Genomic DNA, 21,972 nt, shown 5'->3' on the forward strand with positions numbered 1-21,972 from the left:
TTTTCCTTTAATTTTTATTTCAAACTGAGTGGATTGTTTTTCAAGGTGATCGGTTACAACCACTTTTTTTTTTTTTTTTTTTTTTTAATAAAGAAGAAGGAGGCCTAGTTACAGAAAATGCAGTTGAAAAAATAAATTGATAACTGGGGACATAATTCAAGAGGCAACAAAAAGACTGGATCCTGCAACAAAGTGAAACTAATTTAGAGAAGGTATCAGAATTATTTTTTTGGACAAAAGAGTAAAGTAATAGTGTGTAATATGAAAGGGGAAACTAAAGCGCTAGCAGTGCCCAAATGTGCAGGGTGGAAAATGAAGTACTAAGAATGATAAAATAAACTTAATGCTGCTCAAATCTAAAATTGCAATAACAACAAATGAATAATATGAATAAAGTGATTGATGAGCGCAAAATAGTGGTATAATAAAATAAAATAAAATAGCAGTGAAACGTCCAATTTAGAGAAGATAACACTAATAAAATATGATCTCCAAAGTGATGCAAAAAGTGTAACAAATAGTGCCAAGTGAGCACAATGGATCTAAAAATCCAATGTGTAAATGATACTAATAATGAAAAAATAATAAAATTTTTTTTTTTTTTTTTTTTTTTTTTTTTTAAAAAAACAATTGTGACAACAGTTCATATGTGACAGTTCATGAATCACAAGAGTGAATGACAATTCCAAACGGTGACTGTGTATCCAAGCAGAGTGATGAAAGGATCCACATAAGCAGCTGAGCTCACAATGTGCTTACCTCACACACATGCAATGACAGCATGGTATCTCCACAGATGAAATCTGACACGAGAAACGAATCCTCCTCACCTCTCCTATAGTGACACCGACTGGAGGTCTATGGATGGTAGAGACGGCGTCCTTCTGGTTATGTCTGTAACTTCGGACTTCACCAAAATGGAGGCTCCGTGTGCAAGTGCACTTAGGATGGTCCCAAAATAAACGGAAAGAATCTCCAATAGTGAAGTATTGTAAAAACCAATTTAATGTCGTCCACAAAGTAAAATAACAGGAGGTTCAGCTAGACAGAGCCTGAACCAAAACAGACAGCGAGAACGGCTGTGTGATCGGGTAGGTGCGTCACTTCCGGTCACGTCTTTCGATGCCTTACGCGTTGCGTCACGTCACGTGACTTCATCAGAGGCTCTGATGAAGTCACGTGACGTGACGCAACGCGTAAGGCATCGAAAGACGTGACCGGAAGTGACGCACCTACCCGATCACACAGCCGTTCTCGCTGTCTGTTTTGGTTCAGGCTCTGTCTAGCTGAACCTCCTGTTATTTTACTTTGTGGACGACATTAAATTGGTTTTTACAATACTTCACTATTGGAGATTCTTTCCGTTTATTTTGGGACCATCCTAAGTGCACTTGCACACGGAGCCTCCATTTTGGTGAAGTCCGGAGTTACAGACATAACCAGAAGGACGCCGTCTCTACCATCCATAGACCTCCAGTCGGTGTCACTATAGGAGAGGTGAGGAGGATTCGTTTCTCGTGTCAGATTTCATCTGTGGAGATACCATGCTGTCATTGCATGTGTGTGAGGTAAGCACATTGTGAGCTCAGCTGCTTATGTGGATCCTTTCATCACTCTGCTTGGATACACAGTCACCGTTTGGAATTGTCATTCACTCTTGTGATTCATGAACTGTCACATATGAACTGTTGTCACAATTGGTTTTTTTTAAAAAAAAAAAAAAAAAAAAAAATTTTTTTATTATTTTTTCATTATTAGTATCATTTACACATTGGATTTTTAGATCCATTGTGCTCACTTGGCACTATTTGTTACACTTTTTGCATCACTTTGGAGATCATATTTTATTAGTGTTATCTTCTCTAAATTGGACGTTTCACTGCCTATTTTATTTTATTTTATTATACCACTATTTTGCGCTCATCAATCACTTTATTAATAGTGTGTAATAGTGTCTTTCCTTAAATCAAACACATTGGTTATACTTTAAAACTTAGTACAGGTTCCCTGCGCTAGCAGGACGGTAAAAAAAAGTCCTGCTAGCCACATCTTTGGAGCGTTGAAGGAGCGGTGCGTTTACCGCTCCTTCACCGCTGCTGCCCATTGAAATCAATGGGACAGCGCGGCTATACCACTGGAAATGCGCTGCGGCAGCAGCGCATTGCTGGCGGTTTTAACTCTAGGTCGCTAGCGGGGGGTAAAACCGCCCCGCTAGCGGCCGAAATGCGCCGCAAATCCACCCATAGCGCCCGTGGTAAAAATAGTTTTTTACCGCCGATGCTATGATGAGCGGCTCAGTGTGAAAGGGGTCTTAATACGGCACAGGCCAGTATTTCTATTCTGTGCAAGGCTTATATTAACCACTTACCCCCCGGAACATATTGCTGCCTAAAGACCAGAGTACTTTTTGCGATTCGGGACTGCGTCGCTTTAACAGACAATTGCGCGGTCGTGCGACGTGGCTCCCAAACAAAATTGGCGTCCTTTTTTTCCCACAAATAGAGCTTTCTTTTGGTGGTATTTGATCACCTCTGCGTTTTTTATTTTTTGCGCTATAAACAAAAATAGAGCGACAATTTTGAAAAAAATGAATATTTTTTACTTTTTGCTGTAATAAATATCCCCCAAAAATATATAAAAAAACATTTTTTTTCCTCAGTTTAGGCCGATACGTATTCTTCTACATATTTTTCGTAAAAAAAATCGCAATAAGCGTTTATTGATTGGTTTGCGCAAAAGTTATAGCGTTTACAAAATAGGGGGTATTTTTATGGCATTTTTATTAATATTTTTTTTACTAGTAATGGCGGCGATCAGCGATTTTTTTTTCGGTATTGCGACATTATGGCGGACACTTCGGACATTTTTGACACATTTTTGGGACCATTGGCATTTTTATAGCGATCAGTGCTATAAAAATGCATTAGATTACTATAAAAATGCCACTGGCAGTGAAGGGGTTAACACTAGGGGGCGGGGAAGGGGTTAAGTATGCCTGGGTGTGTTCTTACTGTGGGGGGGGGGGGTGGCCTCACTAGGGGAAACACTGATTTTCTGTTCATACATTGTATGAACAGAAAATCAGCATTTCCCCTGCTGACAGGAACGAGAGCTGTGTGTTTACACACACAGCTCCCGTTCCCCGCTCTGTACCGAGCGATCGCGTGTGCCCGGCGGCGATCGCGCCCGCCGGGCACACGCACGGGAGTCGGGGGCGAGCGGGGAGCGCGCGCGCGCGCCTCCGGCGGCGCGCACGCGCCCCCTAGTGGCGGCTATACGATAGGACGTATAGCTACGGGCTCTCGCCCAGGAGAGCCGACCTGCCGCCGTATAATGACGGTGGCTGGTCGGCTACTAGTTAATATGAAGTGCAAACTTTTATAAGAGGTACATTTTAACCACCATTACTGAGCTCATTCATTTTTCCATTACCTGCCTCCTTTCCCTTCGAGACAGGATAGCTCCATTCAGAATCTGCCACATCATCCTTGCAGCAATTTTGGTATCGATCCACAGAAGGCGGAAGCCATGATAGTAGTGCTTTAACTCATCTACAACCTTCTGTCTCAAAGACTTCTTTACAGTATCCACCTCTGTGGATGGACTATAGACTGGGCCACCTTCTTCCAGCTTTTTCTTTTTGTCCTTCAAAGATTTCAAGGATTTCTCAACCACAGAGTCATCAAAAAGTGGTCTTGAAGAGTGAAGACTTCTGACAGACAGGTACTGGGAGGCCAGAGAGCCACTTCCGGACAAGACACTCCATGCAGGCGAAGGACTGTGGACTTTGTAATATGTTCTTTCGGGTCTATTAGTCCATGAACAGGCATTACTCCTGTCTCTTAATGAAATGTAAACCGGGTGGGCAGCAGTGCAATTTCGAATATGAGAACTCCTTCATGAAAAAAAAAAAAAAACAACATTTAAGTTAGATGAACATAAAGCCAATAGGTTACAATTACATGTTAATGCAGGAACACCAACCACAACATACAGTAAGTACTCAGATTTCTGAAAATCAGGGCTTGGCAAAATAGATTTGAATTTAGGAGCCCATCATTTTAAGTAAGCTTTGCGGTAGTGCACGTCCAGGGCTTCGGGCAATAGGAATTGTTCACGTCTGGGGCCAGGCCCAGAATGGGACAAAAAATAGGCTTGGGCATTTTAGACTGACCAACCCGGATTCCGTTGCCACCTCTTTTTTTTTAACCTCACGCCAAAACGAGACATAAAATGGACCTAGAGCCCACCGCTCTGTACCCTTGAATGTCAAATGAGAGCGTGGGGATGCAAGTAGCCAATCCACATCGTATCCATCCCTCAGAATGTTTGTGGATGGTGGCACACCCCCTTGCCGGTGATTGGCCGAGCCCTAAAGCCATACAAGTTGTAGCCTTTTGCGCATGGACCGTGTATGTCACAAAGTTGAGCGTGAGGACGGACAAGAGGTTCCGGTTGGCTCTAGGCAGATTTATTGGAGGAATAGAAAAAAAAAGAAAAATTTGAGCACCTTTCAATTAATTACTTTTGGAGCAAAACAATTTCTCCTTTTTATTACTCACCTCAATCACTGCTGCAGCTTTTTCCACCACAGTCACAACACAAGAAGCCCCTGGTATAACTGATAGACACCGCAACATGTGTACCAATTGGCTTAAGTGGGAGGCATGCAGCTTCTGCTACCTCCTCAGCCAATGGGTAGCTGAAGTACTCTTAAGACCCCCTCCCTCTTGACTTCACTCAGAATCTCCCAAGTCCCAGTCAGCTTGCTATGTGGGCAAACTGGGGTGACACATTTAACCACTGCGTGTCCAGGCCAATTTTCAGTGCGGTCACATTTTGAATGACATTTGCGCGGTCATGCAGCACTGTACCCAAATGAAATGTATCATTTCTTTTTCACACAAATAGAACTTTCTATTGGTAGCATTTAATCACCACTGGGTTATTCTTTGCTAAACAAAAAAAAAAAAAAAGACTGAAAATTTTGGAAAGAAAAATAAGACTTAAAGGGGTTGTAAAGGTAAAAAAAAAAAAAATTCCCTAAATGATTTCCTTTACCTTAGTGCAGTGCTCCTTCACTTACCTCATCCTTCCATTTTGCTTTTAACTACTTGCCGACCGCCCACCGTCGTTATACGTCATCACTTTGAAGATGAATATCTCGGTAACGGCAGCAGCTGCTGCCACAACTGAGATATTCATCTGTTCAGTAGGCGGTCCTGTCAGCGATAACGGCGGTCTCAGAGTAATGCGACACTTTCTCCCTGGTGTGGAGAAAGTCTCTTGAGGAGGGAGGGGGCGAGCAGAAGTGTCAGGATGCCCACTAACACACAGCTCCTTTATCTGCAAAGTAGACAGTGTCCTGTCTTGCCTGCTCGCCCCCTCAAGAGGCTTTCTCCACACCAGGGAGAAAGCCTTGCATTACTGTGTGGAGTTACAGACAGAAGAACAGGAAGTGACAATTTCTCAGAAGAAATAAGGACATTTAAAAGCAAAATGGAAGGATGAGGTAAGTGAAGGAGAACTCCACCAAGGTAAAGGAAGCTATTTAGGGCATTTTTTTTTTACCTTTACAACCCCTTTAAGCTTTTGTTATAGACACACAGAGCGGGGCTCAGGACCAAGCACACATACAAATGACCCCATAGTGAGCCCGACAAGAGATTACCTTTAGTATCACTTTAAAAGAAATTAAAGCATAAAAAAAAAAAAAAAAAAAAAAAAAAAAGTTTTTAAACAGTGTATTCTACATATACCAATTCAGCAATGATCCCAATAAAAACTGGCCTTTCAACCATTAGCCCAGGATCACACTGGGCTGCGGGAGTGAAGCCGTGCGAGTTCAGCTAAACTTGCACGATTTCATTCCCGCTGGCAGTCCCGATTTCGGCCGCGATTTAAGAGACATCTGTGCAGGTTTTTGCACAGATGTCAATGTAAATCGCGGCCCGAAATCGCAAAAAGTAGTACAGGAACTACTTTTTGAAATCGGTGCAGCGCCGCAGATGCTGCGTCGCACCAATTAGGACGATGCCATTGCCGGCAAATGCCGCCGATTTGAGATGCGATTTGACATGTGAAATCGCATCTCAAATCGTACCAAATCGTACCCAGTGTGAACCTGGGCTTACATTGGCTTGGAATGTGCTCATCACCTTCATCAAAAACACTACTCCAAAAAAAAAAAAAAAATAATGTATATTATTATTATTTTTCGAATGGACACACCCAGAATAACGCCGGTAAGCATTTATTCCCTTTAGCCCCTGTTCACATTGGTGCGACTTTTCATGCGACTTGACAGTTTCAAATGACATGACAAGTTGCACCCCATTGCTGGCCCTCTGTATGTAATAGTCCTGCACTGTTTAGGTAGTGCACCCCAGATGCAACCAGCCCTTAGAAGGCAACAATACTGCTGATGCGGCCCCCTAATAAAACGGAGTTGGACACCCCTGGTCTAATCCTAACAAGATAGTGTACCAGAGCAAATACCCTTAAACATAAAAACGTAACATGCGTTTCCTACCTGTGATTCACCAACCGTAGAGAAGTGCATCCAAGACATACACGTTCAGTAAAGAGACCTACAAAAAAAAAAAAAAGAGAGAGAATAGTAATCGTCAGTAAATTAGATCTCTTCATTTTTTTCACAATTTTGAGTTCATAGAAAAAGCAGTAAGGAGAAATAATGGGCTGGTAATGATTTCCTGCAACTTAAAACCGTTTAGAATTCTGCCAACAATTCAATCCTCCAATCACTCGTGTAAGAGCCAGAATGCGAATCATCCTGCCAATAATTAGCCTGGGAGCTCCACTATCATTCATATGCAAATAAAACTCCTCCCACTGAGTTTTTTTTGGAATCTATTGTGTTTTTTGGCAAATCTCTTGTTGTCATGTTTGTGCATTTCTGAACAGATGATGTTTTATATAATCATTTTCAGTATTTCTTACAAATACGCAGGATGCGCCCATATTACTCGCCCGATAGTACATTTTAAAAACCTTCTAAAATAGAAATCCCAGAACTAGCAGCTCATTTTACAGCCGTGTCAGTCCAAATGAAAAGCCAGATGCTGTAATTGGAGAGCAATGAAGGTAAGTGTCGTGTCCACACACATTCAAAATCCAGGTTATTCACAAGATTGTTACATCCTGGCAAAAGATGGAGAGCAGTCTCCAGCGCCACCTGTTGGCTGCTATTGGTAAACGTATTCAAATTAGAGATGCACCAAAATTTCAGCGGCCAAAAATTGTGTTTTCAGCATTTTGCCAATAGAGAAAAAAAAATGCATAAAATTTTGCCATGATTTTACTGTGCTTATAATGTGTTTTTCATGGGTCACGTGACTCAAAAGCCGCATCAAAAACGTAATACGTTCAATGCATTTCAACAGGGAGGTACGTTTTGGTGTATTTTTTATTTTTTGCAGTAAGCAAGATTTTTAAACACAATGGAAGCTTAACAGACTACTGTGAAGACGTACAGAATCTAAAAGGATGCATTTTCCTTGAGCTTTTCTTGCACTAAAGGCGTTGATAATGGCCCGAAAATAAATTTATAGTCATTTAAAAGCGGAGCTCCACCCTAAAGTGGAACTTCCGCTCATCAGAACCCCCCCCCCCCCTCCGGTGTTACATTTGACACCTTTCAAGGGGGGGGGGGTGCAGATACCTGTCTAAGACAGGTATTTGCACCCACTTCCGGCCACATAGTCTGCGGGCAGGCCGTCAGATCCCCCCCCCCCCACATTGTGTTCTGGGAAACACTCGGCTCCCAGAACACAGCGGGAACCAGTGAGCACGGCGTAGCGCGACTCGCGCATGCGTCATAGGGAACTGGGCAGTGAAGCCGCAATGCTTCACTTCCTGGTTCCCTCACCGAGGATGGCGGTGGGGGCAGTAGAGTGATGATCGATAGCTTGTCCTCTGCTGCCGATGGCGCTGGACTCCAGGACAGGCAAGTGTCCTAATAATAAAAGTTAGCAGCTGCAGTATTTGTAGCTGCTGGCTTTTAATATTTTTTTCGGCGGAGATCCGCTTTAAATTCATAATATTAAAAAAAGTCAAACACGACAATTATACATAAAGATTTCCATTTTGGCCAAAAGCATCCTGAAATTTTTGGTTTCTCCACTAAAAGTTTAATTACCTACACCGCTAATTCACATGCAGCTTCTAATTCACTTCAACGGTTTCAAGCCCCTTTCACGTTTTTATGACCTGAAAGTGATGCGACTTGAAACAATGCCCGTGTAATCTTGAGGCCTATGGACCTCAAGTTGCTGCAACCTGAAGTCGCACAAATAAGAACAGTACTCTTTGGAAATTATGGGGTATGACTTGTCGTGTGACTTTGCAGTCATAAAGCCGCAGGACAAGTCGCACAAGTGTGAAAGGGCCACTAAAATATTATATGTTTTTTTTTTTTTTTACAATTTCTTATCAATATACCAAGGTACAGAAAGTAAAACTTGGAGAGAAACAAAAAGCCCATATACATACTCCTTGGTAGGAATATAGAACTAAAAACAAAAAAGTACAAAAACACTCAAAGGTGTTGGAGCTTTACCTGCCAGAATGGCCTGAGATTTGGCTGTGACAGGTTTTTAAAGCCTGCTAAAGGTATATGGCACCTCTACATGTCTGCACTTTTATTCCCCACATCCAAGTCTATTAAACAAAAACAAAAAATTCTGCTTGCAGGACAATCGTGTCTCCGTTAAGTGTGACCTTGCCATGCATGCCCTTAGAACTACATCTCACAAGAGTTTTTCCTCCTACAAAAAATTGGGCAGGCTCTTAGGCCCCTTTGACGCTGAGGAGTTTTTCAGGCGTTTTAGCACTAAAAATAGCGCCTGAAAAACTCCTGCCCTGCAGTCTCAGTGTGAAAGCCCTCAGGCTTGCACACTGGAGCGGTGCGCAAGAAAGGACCATTCCAAAAGTCCTGCTAGCAGCATCTTTGGAGCGGTGTGTTTACCGCTTCTTAATATTAAAAGCAATGGGAAACCACCGGCAATGCGCCTCTATAGAGGCGCACTGCCGGCGGTATTAACCCTTTTTTGGCCACTAGCAGGGGTTAAAACCGAACTGCTAGCGGCCGAATACCGGTGCAATTCCGACGGTATAGCGCCGCTAAAAATAGCAGCACTATACCGTCAGTGCACCTCCCGCCCCAGTGTGAAAGGGGCCTTAGGAGTCAAGGCAGCAGCACAATTTTGCTGCAAAAAAAGAATGTATGCACGAGGGGTGACAGAATTTATGTGCCAGAAATTGAGGGCACTCCTAAGAAAGTTTTCTGTACTTGCAGCTTATTTTAAAGCGATAAAACGCAGGAGTGTGCATATATTGCAGAGATACTGAAAAACGCTTTTTAAACCGTGACATATACAGTAAACTATCAAGTGGGGCAAAAGATCTGCCAACTGTGCCACCTGCTATGAATCAGAGCCCCTACATAAAAACAAACCTAACTGAATACTAAGGAGAGAGAAGCCGACATTGAAGACATACGGATGTCAGCGGACACCAGTCAGACAATTTTCTATTCAAGCACAGTGTGGGAATCCATTCATTGAGCATCACAAGCTAGGATGCATTCAATATCAGGAATCGCTTTGTTAGTTAAGAATGTTATACATTTGCTGCTCTAGGAAACATATAGAAATATTAAAAATTAACCCTGGGAAAAAATATCTCCAATTATAAGATGTCCCACTGGTACTTAATACTAGTAGTAATAGTTTAACTCATTAGCACAAATAAACATGAAACACAATGAGAAAGGCTTCAATAACAGAAATGCATAGGTTGAACCACTGACTATGTGACTTTGCTATACAGCAACGTTTTGTGACTATATTGTTACTTTCAATAACACAAAAGCTTTAGCTATGTCAAAGGCTTATAGTCTAGCAAAATCTTTTGAAAAAAAACACACACGTTCAGGTCCAATGAGTAAAAGATACCCCATGATTGAATGTGCATCTTTAGGGTAGGCCCCTAGTCCAAAAGTAAAGTTCACCTAAATTAGTCTATGGAGGAGATTTAGCCCAGGTTCACACTGGGTACGATTTGCTTCAATTTGAGATGCGATTTCACATGTGAAATCGCATCTCAAATCGGCGGCATTTGCCGGCAATGACACCGTCCTAATCGGTGCGACGCCGCATCTGCGGCGCTGCACCAATTTCAAAAAGTAGTTCCTGTACTACTTTTTGCGATTTCGGGCCGCGATTTACATAGACATCTGTGCAGAAACCTACACAGATGTCTCTTAAATCGCGGCCGAAATCGGGACTGCCAGCGGGAGTGAAATCGTGCGAGTTTAGCTGAACTTGCACGGCTTCACTCCCGCAGCCCAGTGTGAACCAGGGCTTTCTAAAACATGAGCACTCAGTATCTAGTGCAGCTGTGTATGCAGCCAATCAGCTTCTGACCTCAATTTGTTCTAAAGCGGGGATATGCAATTAGGGGACCTCCAGCTGTTACAGAACTACAATTCCCATGAGGCATAGCAAGACTCTGACAGCCACAAGCATGACACCAGAGTCAGAAGCATGATGGGACTTGTAGTTTTGCAACAGCTGGAGGTCCGCTAATTGCATTACCCTGTTCTAAATTATGGGGTTCTTGGTAACACAAATTGCTAATTACCCAATCACATGGCAGCAACTCAATGCATTTGGGCATCTAGCCGTAATGACGACTTGCTGAAATTCAAACCGAGCCTCAGAATGGGGAAGAAAGGGCATTTAAGTGACTTTGAATGTGGCATGATTGTTGCCAGACGGGCTGATCTGAGCATTGCAAAAACTGCTGATCTACTGGGATACACACACACACACACACACCTCTCGGGATTACAGAGAGTGTTCCAAAAAAGAGAAAATAACCAGCGAGTGGCAGTTGTGTGGACAAAAATGCCATTTTGATGTCAGAGGAGAATTGACAAGACTGGTTTGAGATGATAGAAAGGCAACAGTAACTCAAATATCCACTCATTACAACCAAGGTATGCAGAATACCATTTCTGAACGCACAACACATTGAACCTTGAAGCAGATGGGCTACAGCAGCAGAAGACCACACAGAGTGCCTCTCCTGTCAGCCAAGTACAGGAAACTGAGGCAACAACTCACACAGGGTCACCAAAATTGTAAATAGAAGATTGGAAAAACATTGCCTGCTCTGACGAGTCTTTATTTCAGCTGCGACACTCAGATGGCAGGGACAGAATTTGGTGTAAATCACACAAAAGCACGGATCCATCCTGCCTCGTATCAATGGTTTAGGCTGGTGGTAAAGGTCTAATGATGTGGGGGGTATTTTCTTGGCAACCTTAGTATCAACTGAGCATCGTTTAAATGCCACGGCCTACCTGAGTATTGTTGCTGACCATGTCCACCCCTTTATAACTACAGTGTATCCATCTTCTGATGGCTCCTTCCAGCAGGATAATGCACCATGTCACAAATCTCCAATCATCTCACCACTGGTTTCTTGAACATGACAATGAAATCACTGTACTCCAATGGTCTTCACAGTCATCAGATCTCAATCCAATAGAGTACCTTTGGGACGTGGTGGAACGGGAGATTGGCATCATGGATGTGCAGTCGACAAATCTGTGGCAACTGCGCGATGCCATCATGTCAAAATAGACCAAAATTTGAGGAATGTTTCCAACACCTTATTGAATCTATGCCACAAAGAATTAAGGCAAAAGGCCAACTTAGTACTAGCAAGGTGTAGCTAAATAAAGTGGCCAGTGAATGTACACACACCCCTAGGTGGATGCATCTGTCCCCTGCCGCTTCTAAGACTTAGAACTGAGCGATTAAAGACCGCTGATCGCTCAGTTCTCAGTGAGCCAAAGACTAACCATCAAAGCTCTCTGCTCACTGAAGACTTAAAAATCTGCAGTCTTTAAAGTGAAGTTCCACCCAGATTTTTTTTTTTTTGCCCAAAACCCCTAATAGAAAAAAAAAAAAAAAAAGTTATACTCACCCGAAATACCTGTTACAATGCGGAAGTCCGGAATCTGCCTCTTCCGTAGCCGCGGTCTGTCTTTATCTTCTTCTAGTGAATGGGGCACGCTGTTTCCTATGAACTGTGTGTGTTCCGAGAGAGCAGCCGCCCATTCACAATTCGGCGCGAGACTCGCGCATGCGCAGTAGGAAACGGGCAGTAAAGCCGAAAGGCTTCACTGCCCGTTTCCCTTAGTGTCAATGGTAGCGGGGGACTTGCACAGATCAAGGGATTGGCATCGGGGGGCTATCAGTGCGGGTGAGTAGGACAGGTAAGTGTCCTTAGTAGCTGCTGACTTAAAAAAAGAAAAGAAAATTGCGGGTGGAATCCCGCTTTAAATGCTCACTGGAGCGCCAGGCTGTGGAGTGAGTGGAAGTGGCTGGCTCAGGTTCTCGGCGGTATGCTGAGAGTCTAAGCCAGCTGCCAGACCAGGCATCTGTGAGGAACCGGATTGTAAAGTCAGGATCTTTCCAGAGCCTGGACTAGCTGACTGACATCAGCCGACAGCGGGCTTTAGCCCACTGTCAGCTGAAACCAGGTCACATGAGTGCAGAACAAACTTCACTCCTGTGAACCATAGGAGAAGTAGGGCCAAAAAGCTTTAGCCATTAGCCATTATTCACCGACAATAAAACCTGGAAGCCGATTGGTTTATATGCAGAGCTGCACCAGATTTAGCATTCTCCAGTATTAGTAAATCCTTCCCCTTTGTGTTCCTGATCGACATAAAATGGTTATTAAAATGACTGGTATTGGAAAAACGTTTCTATGAAGTGGGTAATGGGGTGTTAGGGCTTGGGCAGAGACAGAAGCAAGTCAAATGCTCCATGCCTTCAGGCGTTTCTGAATTGCTGCTACTTGCCTTTAAAGCGGGAGTAAACTTTTTTCAACTATAGGTAAGCCTATACTGAGGCTTACCTACAGGCACAGCAAATATCTCCTAAATGTGTATTTACTTTACAATCAGCCGGAGAAGTCATCATGCCTATGTCGCACCTTCAGAGCCCTGTGCCATAAACCGTGCGCACATGTGCAAGAGTGACGCCATTGCCAACCTGGAAGGAAGACTGGGTGAAGCTGGAAGCATCTGAAGTGGCGATAGTGTGCCGCTGGAGGGCTTCATTTTTTAGGCAAGACGCGTTTCTGCATACGCGTTTACACATTTGACTTTTATTTATGCGCTTCGTTCAGAGCATTTTATCCCTTTTATTTTATTTTTTATTTCCGACACCTAAAAAATCCACCTTTTCTCATCAGCAGTATATAGCAGTATTGTGACTTCTATCAGTGCCCGATTAAAGCTTGTCAGAGGAGTTTACGTTCTTCCAATATTTGTCCAACAAGGATGCAGGACCCCAGGCCCTCTGGACAGTGCCGATTGCCCCTGTGCTGATCACATGCACCCTCCCAAGGAAAAAAAAACTCTAGCAATACACATCAAACTGTGCACGTGCAGACTGACTCCACGGTCTTATCCCGGGATGTTTTGGAGACAACGCAAGAAAGGGAGGATCAGAGAAGACGGGATTAAACAGCCTTTTTACACAATGCAGACGATTAACCCCTTAGGCTCCACAGTGAGTAACAAGCATGCTTTTCTGCATATACACACTGATTTTACTGTTGTGGGTTTAGCAATACTTTAAAGTGGTTCTAAGGACTGATTCATTTTTTTTTTTGCCTAAATGCATTCTATGCATGAAGGTAAAAAACCCTTCTGTGTGTAGTGCTGATCCACAGCCAAATGAGATTTGGCTGTATTTCCCCTTTAACACCATTTTAAAGTACTGAAGTGATCGCTCAAAGGCCAGTATTTTCAGGAAATCAGTGTGGCATCTCCCAAAATTATTTTTCTTTTAAACAGCTTTCTTTTTTTTTCTTATTTGAGACACACACACACACACACACACACACACACACACACACACTTCCATAATGATGGATATAAATGACTGGCCATGAGGTGACCTTTGGGAACTTTCAGACTAAAGCTCTGGCTATATATACAAAAATATTCATAATGCAAAATATCACACTTTGCACACTGGAATTGTAAGTCATTAAACCAAGGTCATCTGAGAGCGCGCTCGTGTAAACCTGTATGAGCAGGCTCCTGGCAAGGCAAAGCCAGATCTCATTTGTTGTTCCAAATGGTTTCTTGTAGCAATACAATATACTGACAACATTTAACAAACACTAAATATAGTGTCGCAAAACAAAATGTCATTGGATAGAGGGGGGGGGGGGGAGATTAGAACTTGTGTCTGGCTCATACTCCTATCTGTGTTCCTGCTGGGAAGATCTGTCCCTTCCTCTCCTGGAAACCACAGTGTCTGGTACAGGAAGTGAAGGGAAAGAATTTTCCCAACCATATAAACGCAATAAAACTCTCCAATTCAAAAGCTAGCCATACATGCTTCAGTTAGCTGGAGAATTATTCCCTGCCATATAGACAGCCAGTCAGAAAAGGTGGTTAAACTAAAAGGACACTCAGTGTCTCTGTATTGAAGACTGGGAAGTGGTCTAGCGGCAGCATTGCCCAGTCTCACCAGTTGGATGAGGCTTTCCAGGTTCTGCTGACCACTCCTACATCAGTCAAGCTTAGGGTAGGCCCTGCTGGTCCATGCATCTGTCATTACCCTTCCTTTTGTGATGGCAACAGTTCCAGGCGGGTCCGCAACTGGAATATCAGGCAAGAAGTCAGTGTATAGTGAGAAAGCCACGCTAAGGGCTCTTTCACATGGGCGGCCCGTTCAGGTCCGCCTGCCAGTTTTTTTGGCCTGAACGCGCTCCTCTATGGAGCCGCGGATGTCAACGGTGACATGCCCGCTGACATCCGACCCGCTCCGAAAAACCTATTTTTCCATCCGTCTGGCGGATCGGGTGAACACGGACAGACAGTCCGTGTTCATCCTATCCCCCCATAGGGGAGAGAGAGAAAAGACAGGGAGGTCAATGGAGCGATTCCCGCTGGGCAAGCGGAGGTTCACGGGGCGGATCTTTACTGATCTGCCCCGTGTGAAAGGGTCCTTAGACTGATGAAGCCTTACAACAGGAAAGTTTTGTTTTTTTTGCATTTTTGTGTTGCCTTTTTAATTGTCAAGTACACCCAGCTGACCCTTTTTGATTTGTCTGGCACTGAACTGTCTGAAAATAATCCTTCCATTGGGTGAAGAATGAATCTTTTTTTTTTTCCCCAGCTATTGCTTAAAGGGGTTGTAAAGGTTTGTTTATTTTCTAAATAGGTTCCTTTATGCTAGTGCATTGTTGGTTCACTTACCTTTTCCTTCAATTTCCCTTCTAAATGTTTTTTTTCTTGGTTTGAATTTCTCACTTTCTGTTCCTCCTCAGTAAGCTTTCCACCATTATCCGATCGGTGGAAAGTCATTTAGAACAGCTTACTGAACAGCTTACTGAGGAGGAACAGGAAGTGAGAAATTCAGACAAAGAAAACAAAGAAAAAAACATTTAGAAGGGAAATGGAAGGAAAAGGTAAGTGAACCAACAATGCACTAGCTTTAAGGAACCTATTTAGAAAATAAAAAACAAACCTTTACAACCCCTTTAAGCTCTATGGACAAACAATGTTTTTGTGCAACTATACAGGGCTAATTGAACGGCTTGGGTGTGGCCATATACCTTTTGTTTGGAGGCCCTCCCTGTCTGGAGTTCCTTTCAATGACTGAGTGGACCAATCTCTTTCCATGGGAGGTACTGTATAGAGAAGAAACCTTCTCGTTCCTGAAAACATCAAAAAGTGATCAGGCTTTTACCTTGGAATTGTGTTCTGTTATTTTCTGCCCTAATACTCAATGTGTAGGTAAAAGGATTGCCAAAAGTTGTTGTAGTAACACAAACTAAACAGTCAGGTTGGGACAGGTACAGTTCAGCTTCTTGGCTTTGGGAGAAACATTTCACATGGTTTCTTGGATTATATTAATGCCACTGAAGGGGAGTTGCCAGAAATGAGAGCGTTCTTGCCACAAAGCCTAGTAAAATTTCAGGATTTTTTACGCAACTCTCGGAATGTTTAGATTTTTGGTCCCTGCAGATAAGTATTTCCTGTGTGGAAGAATCACATTTAAACGAGCTCCACCCTAAAGTGAAACTCCCGCTGATCGGAACCCTCCCCCCCCATCCGGTGTCACATTTGACACCTTTCAGGGGTATTTGCACCCACTTCCGGCCACAGTCTGCGGGCAGGACGTCACCCCCCCCCCCCATTGTGTTCTGGGAACACTCGGCTCCTAGAGCACAGCGGGAGCCAGTCAGCAGGCACAGCGCGACTCGCGCATGCGCCGTAGGGAACCGGGCAGCGAAGCCGGAGCGCTTCACTTCCTGGTTCCCTCACCGAGGATGGCGGGGGGGGGCAGCAGAGTGACGAGCGATCGCTCGTCACTCTGCTGCGGACGGCGCTGGACTCCAGGACAGGCAAGTGTGCCGATATTAAAAGTCAGCAGCTGCAGTATTTGTAGCTGCTGACTTAATATTTTATTTTTTCCAGCAAACATCTGCTTTAAAATAGCTCTTTTGATTACATGGGTACAGAATACTTGCCATATGTATAGAGGAAGGCCTTACTATCTTCCAACACTCCTGTGACCCACTTGCCTATCGGGCACTTTCACCCCCTTCCTGCCCAGGCTGATTTTCAGCGCTGTGTGTGTAAGTAATTAATATATATATATTTGAATTGCATTTTTTAATTAAGATCATAAATTTAAATGAATGGGAATATATTGTCAGCTACCTTTAGTGCAAGAAAAATGTATGTATCCCTTTAAAAATTCATTGTTTGTCTTCACACTGGTCTATTGTGCTTCCGTTGTTAAAAATCCTGCTTGCTGCATTTTAGGTCAGTTAAAAAAAACTGCACAAAAAAAATGCACCTCCCTGTTGAAATGCAACGAAAATGCTGCAAGAACGCATTAATAACGCACCCATGTTACATTTTTGATGTGGTTTGAGTCATATGACTTATGGAAACACACTATAAGTACAGTAAAATCTTGGTAGAACTCCAACAAAATCACGTGCGTTTTCGTCACCTTGTTCTCTTAGAATCATGGCAAAACGCATGACGGGTTCGGGACGCCATTGAAAAATAATGCATCGCAAACACATTGCGCGTTTTGCCGCAATTCTGAATTCATTCTAACACCATTTTCGAAATTTCGGGGCATCTCAAATTTTTTGCTAAACAAAAAAAAATAAAGAATATTTTTTTGGGGGGGGGAACCTTCTCTTTGTGTCCTTTATAAATATTTGCAAATGAGTAAGTAATTTCCTCTTCGGTGATGAGGCTGCATGAATGATCATAACCATCTTCCCTTGGCAGCCCCAGGTGGGGTCTGTAAGCTGGTGTCAAAAAGCGAGTGATACACATTTATTTCAGGTCATGAGGATCTCAGAAGGAGACATTTACATAAAGTAAGAAAACGCAAACAAACACCTGTTTGAGAAATATCTATTTTCCTAGATTGGTGCAAAAGAAACTTGGTGGAATAAAATATTGGGTTCATCTCTTAGGCCGACAGTTTCCATTAGGCCTCATGCACAATGGACGTTAAAAAAAAAAAAAACGCCAGTAGCTTTTAACAAGTTATTCAAATGTTTTCGCATTTAAATGCCAACACGCCTGAAAAACGCCCCAGCTTTACCAGCGTTTTTAGGGTGCTGGCAGCGTGAAAGGGTTCTGAAAGCACTCAGGATTTCACATTGGGACTACAGATGAGGCTTATTTCAGGGGCTTTACAAGTGATTTTTTTAACGCCAAAGCGCCTGAAAAACTCCCCAGTGTGAAAGGGGTCCAAGAGCGTTTTTACAGCTGAAAAACGTCTCTCAAAACCCACTAGTTTTTTTTTTTTTTTACTGCTCAAAAACACCACTGCCCAAAACTGCTGATAACAGCCTATGTATGTATGGGCATACAGGATAACATGATGGAGAGAGCAACGACTGTAGAAAAAAAAAAAAAAAAAACCCACACATCTACTGCCAAAAACAGCCGCTGTAATAACGTCAAAAAACGTCCAGTGTGCACGAGGCCTTACAGTTTTAGAAACCATTTTATGTATTACTTCCGTTTATGACGTTTAAACAAATTTACTTCTGTCAAATCAATAGCAATGAGGGCTACATTAGTAAGAGAGTAAACTTAAGGGTCCTTTCACACTAGCGGACCATTCGTCCGCTCATTACAAGTCCGTTAACGGACTTGTAATGAATCCCTATGGGATCGCGTCCGTTAGCAGATGGAGCATCCGCTAGCGTCCGCGTCAGTCGGGATCCGCTTTTCCGAACGGAAGAAACCCTATTTTTCTTCCGTTCGGCGGAACGGAACGGATGCAGACGGACAGACGGTCCGTCTGCATCCGATCCCCCATAGGGGAGAGCGGAGCAGAGACAGGGCGGTCTCTGCACTGTGTGCGGGACCGCCCTATCCGCCGACAGCTCAGCGGGGATTCCCGCTGAGCTTTGGCGGACACACAGAGCGGACCCAGAAACGGTCCGCTCCGTGTGAAAGAGATAGATTAGATTGTAGAGCGCACACTGATTAATAGTGAAAAGCCATCTGCAACATAGTTCCACTTAAGATATGGTTTAGAAAAAGTTCCGTGTGAAAGAGCCCTTAAGGAATGTTGAGGAATTGTGACTTCAGTCAGGCCACAGGTCTGTGGTTATGGTCTTGTTCCCATTAGTCTGTTGCAATCAGACGCTGATGTACCTTAACCCTTGAGTTCAGCGTGTCTCTAAGTTTTTCTTGACTCCGTCAACTAATTGAGATTTCACACACACGTTAACAAGGTGCGTTAGCGTGTCATTAAGAATTTATAGCACCACCATGCACCTGCAAAAGTGATGCATGTTTTTGTACTTTACAGGAACATGTCTTCTGCCAGCAGTTGGGGGGGGGGGGGGGGGGTCATCTCCCTGCACCCACCGTCACAATTTGTAGACAGCCGGACCGTGCGGGTCTCCACCCATACGTCCATGTCATTCGGTCACAGTTCCTTGTGAATTAATAGACTACAAGCGCAAGGTAGCCATGGTGACAAAAATGTTTGTCCTGGCACCTGGGCTTCCACCCGAATACTGCCCACACCGAACACGGCCCCCGCAGACATGCATCCCCAGTTTTGCTTATAGTTCTACTTTAACCCCCCCCCCCCTTCAAACTGCAGTCCTCCAGTCTATCAGCAGAACAGAACGGCTGTTACTTTTGTGTCAGTGTCCATTGAGTTTTTTTGCTCTATTTAATAAAAATAAAAAAATAAAAATCGAAGCTTTCCCGACTCATGATCAGTCTATGCAAGGCCAGCTGTAAGCAGGTGTGGGTCTGTTTATAAATTCCCATCCATCACAACCAATGTTTGTTTTCCGGCTCTGGTGGAAATGGAAGGTAATTGGATGTACACAAATGGTCGGACAACAGGAACCTTTCCCATGTTTTCCCTGGACAGGCTCTGAGGTCATCGGATGCAAATGGACGCATAAATTTACATGGAACGGCCAATCAGATCCACCCGAAAGACCAACAGGTAGACACGACTGGAACACCCGTGTAAAAGGAAATAACACTATGGATCAAATTCTATAGAATCTTTACTAAAAGGGAACCAACAACCCAGAGCATGGAGAATATATGAAGAATGGGAAAATGGATTTCCTTCACTTTGACTGTACTCTAATATACCAAAAGGCATGCAGGAACACCCGAGGCAACTGCCTTCACTTTCACTTTTCAGGAGGAATGAGGCACTCATTTACATGGCTGTCTCTTCTCTCTGGTATAGACCTGTGTGCATGGCTGTCTCTTCTCTCTGGTATAGACCTGTGTGCATGGCTGTCTCTTCTCTCTGGTATAGACCTGTGTGCATGGCTGTCTCTTCTCCCTATAGACCTGTGTGCATGGCTGTCTCTTCTCTCTATAGACCTGTGTACACGGCTGTCTCTTCTCTCTATAGACCTGTGTGCATGGCTGTCTCTTCTCTCTGGTATAGACCTGTGTGCATGGCTGTCTCTTCTCTCTGGTATAGACCTGTGTGCATGGCTGTCTCTTCTCTCTGGTATAGACCTGTGTGCATGGCTGTCTCTTCTCTCTGGTATAGACCTGTGTGCATGGCTGTCTCTTCTCTCTGGTATAGACCTGTGTGCATGGCTGTCTCTTCTCTCTGGTATAGACCTGTGTGCATGGCTGTCTCTTCTCCCTATAGACCTGTGTGCATGGCTGTCTCTTCTCTCTATAGACCTGTGTACACGGCTGTCTCTTCTCTCTATAGACCTGTGTGCATGGCTGTCTCTTCTCTCTGGTATAGACCTGTGTGCATGGCTGTCTCTTCTCTCTGGTATAGACCTGTGTGCATGGCTGTCTCTTCTCTCTGGTATAGACCTGTGTGCATGGCTGTCTCTTCTCTCTGGTATAGACCTGTGTGCATGGCTGTCTCTTCTCTCTGGTATAGACCTGTGTGCATGGCTGTCTCTTCTCTCTGGTATAGACCTGTGTGCATGGCTGTCTCTTCTCTCTGGTATAGACCTGTGTGCATGGCTGTCTCTTCTCTCTGGTATAGACCTGTGTGCATGGCTGTCTCTTCTCTCTGGTATAGACCTGTGTGCATGGCTGTCTCTTCTCTCTGGTATAGACCTGTGTGCATGGCTGTCTCTTCTCTCTGGTATAGACCTGTGTGCATGGCTGTCTCTTCTCTCTGGTATAGACCTGTGTGCACGGCTGTCTCTTCTCTCTGGTATAGACCTGTGTGCATGGCTGTCTCTTCTCTCTGGTATAGACCTGTGTGCACGGCTGTCTCTTCTCTCTGGTATAGACCTGTGTGCATGGCTGTCTCTTCTCTCTGGTATAGACCCGTGTGCATGGCTGTCTCTTCTCTCTGGTATAGACCCGTGTGCATGGCTGTCTCTTCTCTCTGGTATAGACCTGTGTGCATGGCTGTCTCTTCTCTCTGGTATAGACCTGCGTGCACAACTGTGCTCTCTTGTCTACATGGTCATGTACTCTCTGGTATAGACCTGTGCACACAGCTGTAAATTCTCTGGAATAGACCTGTGTGCATGGGTTAAGGTCTGGACCTGTGTAGGTAGGTTAAGGCATGGACCTGTGCCCTCCTGTGTAGGTAGGTTAAGGCCTGGACCTGTGCCCTCCTGTGTAGGTAGGTTAAGGCCTGGACCTGTGCCCTCCTGTGTAGGTAGGTTAAGGCCTGGACCTGTGCCCTCCTGTGTAGGTAGGTTAAGGCCTGGACCTGTGCCGGTAGGTTAAGGCCTGGACCTGTGCCCCTCCTGTGTAGGTAGGTTAAGGCCTGGACCTGTGCCCCTCCTGTGTAGGTAGGTTAAGGCCTGGACCTGTGCCCCTCCTGTGTAGGTAGGTTAAGGCCTGGACCTGTGCCCCTCCTGTGTAGGTAGGTTAAGGCCTGGACCTGTGCCCCTCCTGTGTAGGTAGGTTAAGGCCTGGACCTGTGCCGGTAGGTTAAGGCCTGGAGTTGTGCCCTCTTGTGTAGGTAGGTTAAGGCCTGGACCTGTGCCCTCCTGTGTAGGTAGGTTAAGGCCTGGACCTGTGCCCTCCTGTGTAGGTAGGTTAAGGCCTGGACCTGTGCCCTCCTGTGTAGGTAGGTTAAGGCCTGGACCTGTGCCCTCCTGTGTAGGTAGGTTAAGGCCTGGACCTGTGCCCTCCTGTGTAGGTAGGTTAAGGCCTGGACCTGTGCCCTCCTGTGTAGGTAGGTTAAGGCCTGGACCTGTGCCCTCCTGTGTAGGTAGGTTAAGGTCTGGACCTGTGCCCTCCTGTGTAGGTAGGTTAAAGGGGTTGTAAAGGTTCGTCTTTTCTTTTCTAAATTGGTTCCTTTAAGCTAGTGCATTGTTAGTTCCCTTACCTTTTCCTTCTAAATGTTTTTTTTTCTTTGTTTGAATTTCTCACTTCCTGTTTCTCCT

General features: G+C 44.3%; 2 protein-coding genes across 4 annotated transcripts in view; both read right to left on the bottom strand.

The window, feature by feature from the left end:
- The window catches only part of LETM1 (leucine zipper and EF-hand containing transmembrane protein 1), a 75,324-nt gene that overhangs the window by 52,594 nt on the left and 758 nt on the right, over positions 1-21,972 (bottom strand). For both annotated transcript variants that reach the window (XM_040335286.1, XM_040335285.1), the window contains exons 2-3: positions 6,533-6,590; positions 3,433-3,895 (exon numbers count right to left, since the gene is read on the bottom strand). In XM_040335286.1, coding sequence (XP_040191220.1) covers positions 3,433-3,895; positions 6,533-6,590 — 521 coding nt within the window. The remainder of the gene's footprint in view (positions 1-3,432; positions 3,896-6,532; positions 6,591-21,972) is intronic.
- Positions 19,543-21,825, bottom strand: LOC120924364. Of its 2 annotated transcripts, XM_040335288.1 has the most exons (4): positions 21,219-21,825; positions 20,321-21,146; positions 20,006-20,221; positions 19,543-19,906 (listed from the first exon to the last, which is right to left on the bottom strand). In XM_040335288.1, the coding sequence occupies exons 2-4, from the start codon at positions 20,976-20,978 to the stop codon at positions 19,803-19,805; spliced, it is 978 nt and encodes a 325-aa protein (XP_040191222.1). In that variant the 5' UTR covers positions 20,979-21,146; positions 21,219-21,825; the 3' UTR covers positions 19,543-19,802. The 2 variants fall into 2 exon arrangements, with proteins under 2 accessions (XP_040191222.1, XP_040191221.1); XM_040335287.1 differs by having other exon boundaries at positions 20,321-21,825.

This window comes from Rana temporaria, chromosome 1 (genome assembly GCF_905171775.1).
Source record: "Rana temporaria chromosome 1, aRanTem1.1, whole genome shotgun sequence".
NCBI lineage: Eukaryota > Metazoa > Chordata > Amphibia > Anura > Ranidae > Rana > Rana temporaria.

What these genes read in the sequence shown, in the direction of transcription:
- LOC120924364 (XM_040335288.1), bottom strand. Translation starts at nt 20,978, where the DNA reads ATGCACACAGGTCTATACCAGAGAGAAGAGACAGCCATGCACACGGGT. An exon ending in AGAGACAGCCATGCACACAG is followed by an intron (nt 20,222 to 20,320) that starts GTCTATAGAGAG and finishes CCATGCACACAG; the next exon opens with GTCTATACCAGAGAGAAGAG. An exon ending in AGAGACAGCCATGCACACAG is followed by an intron (nt 19,907 to 20,005) that starts GTCTATAGAGAG and finishes CCATGCACACAG; the next exon opens with GTCTATACCAGAGAGAAGAG.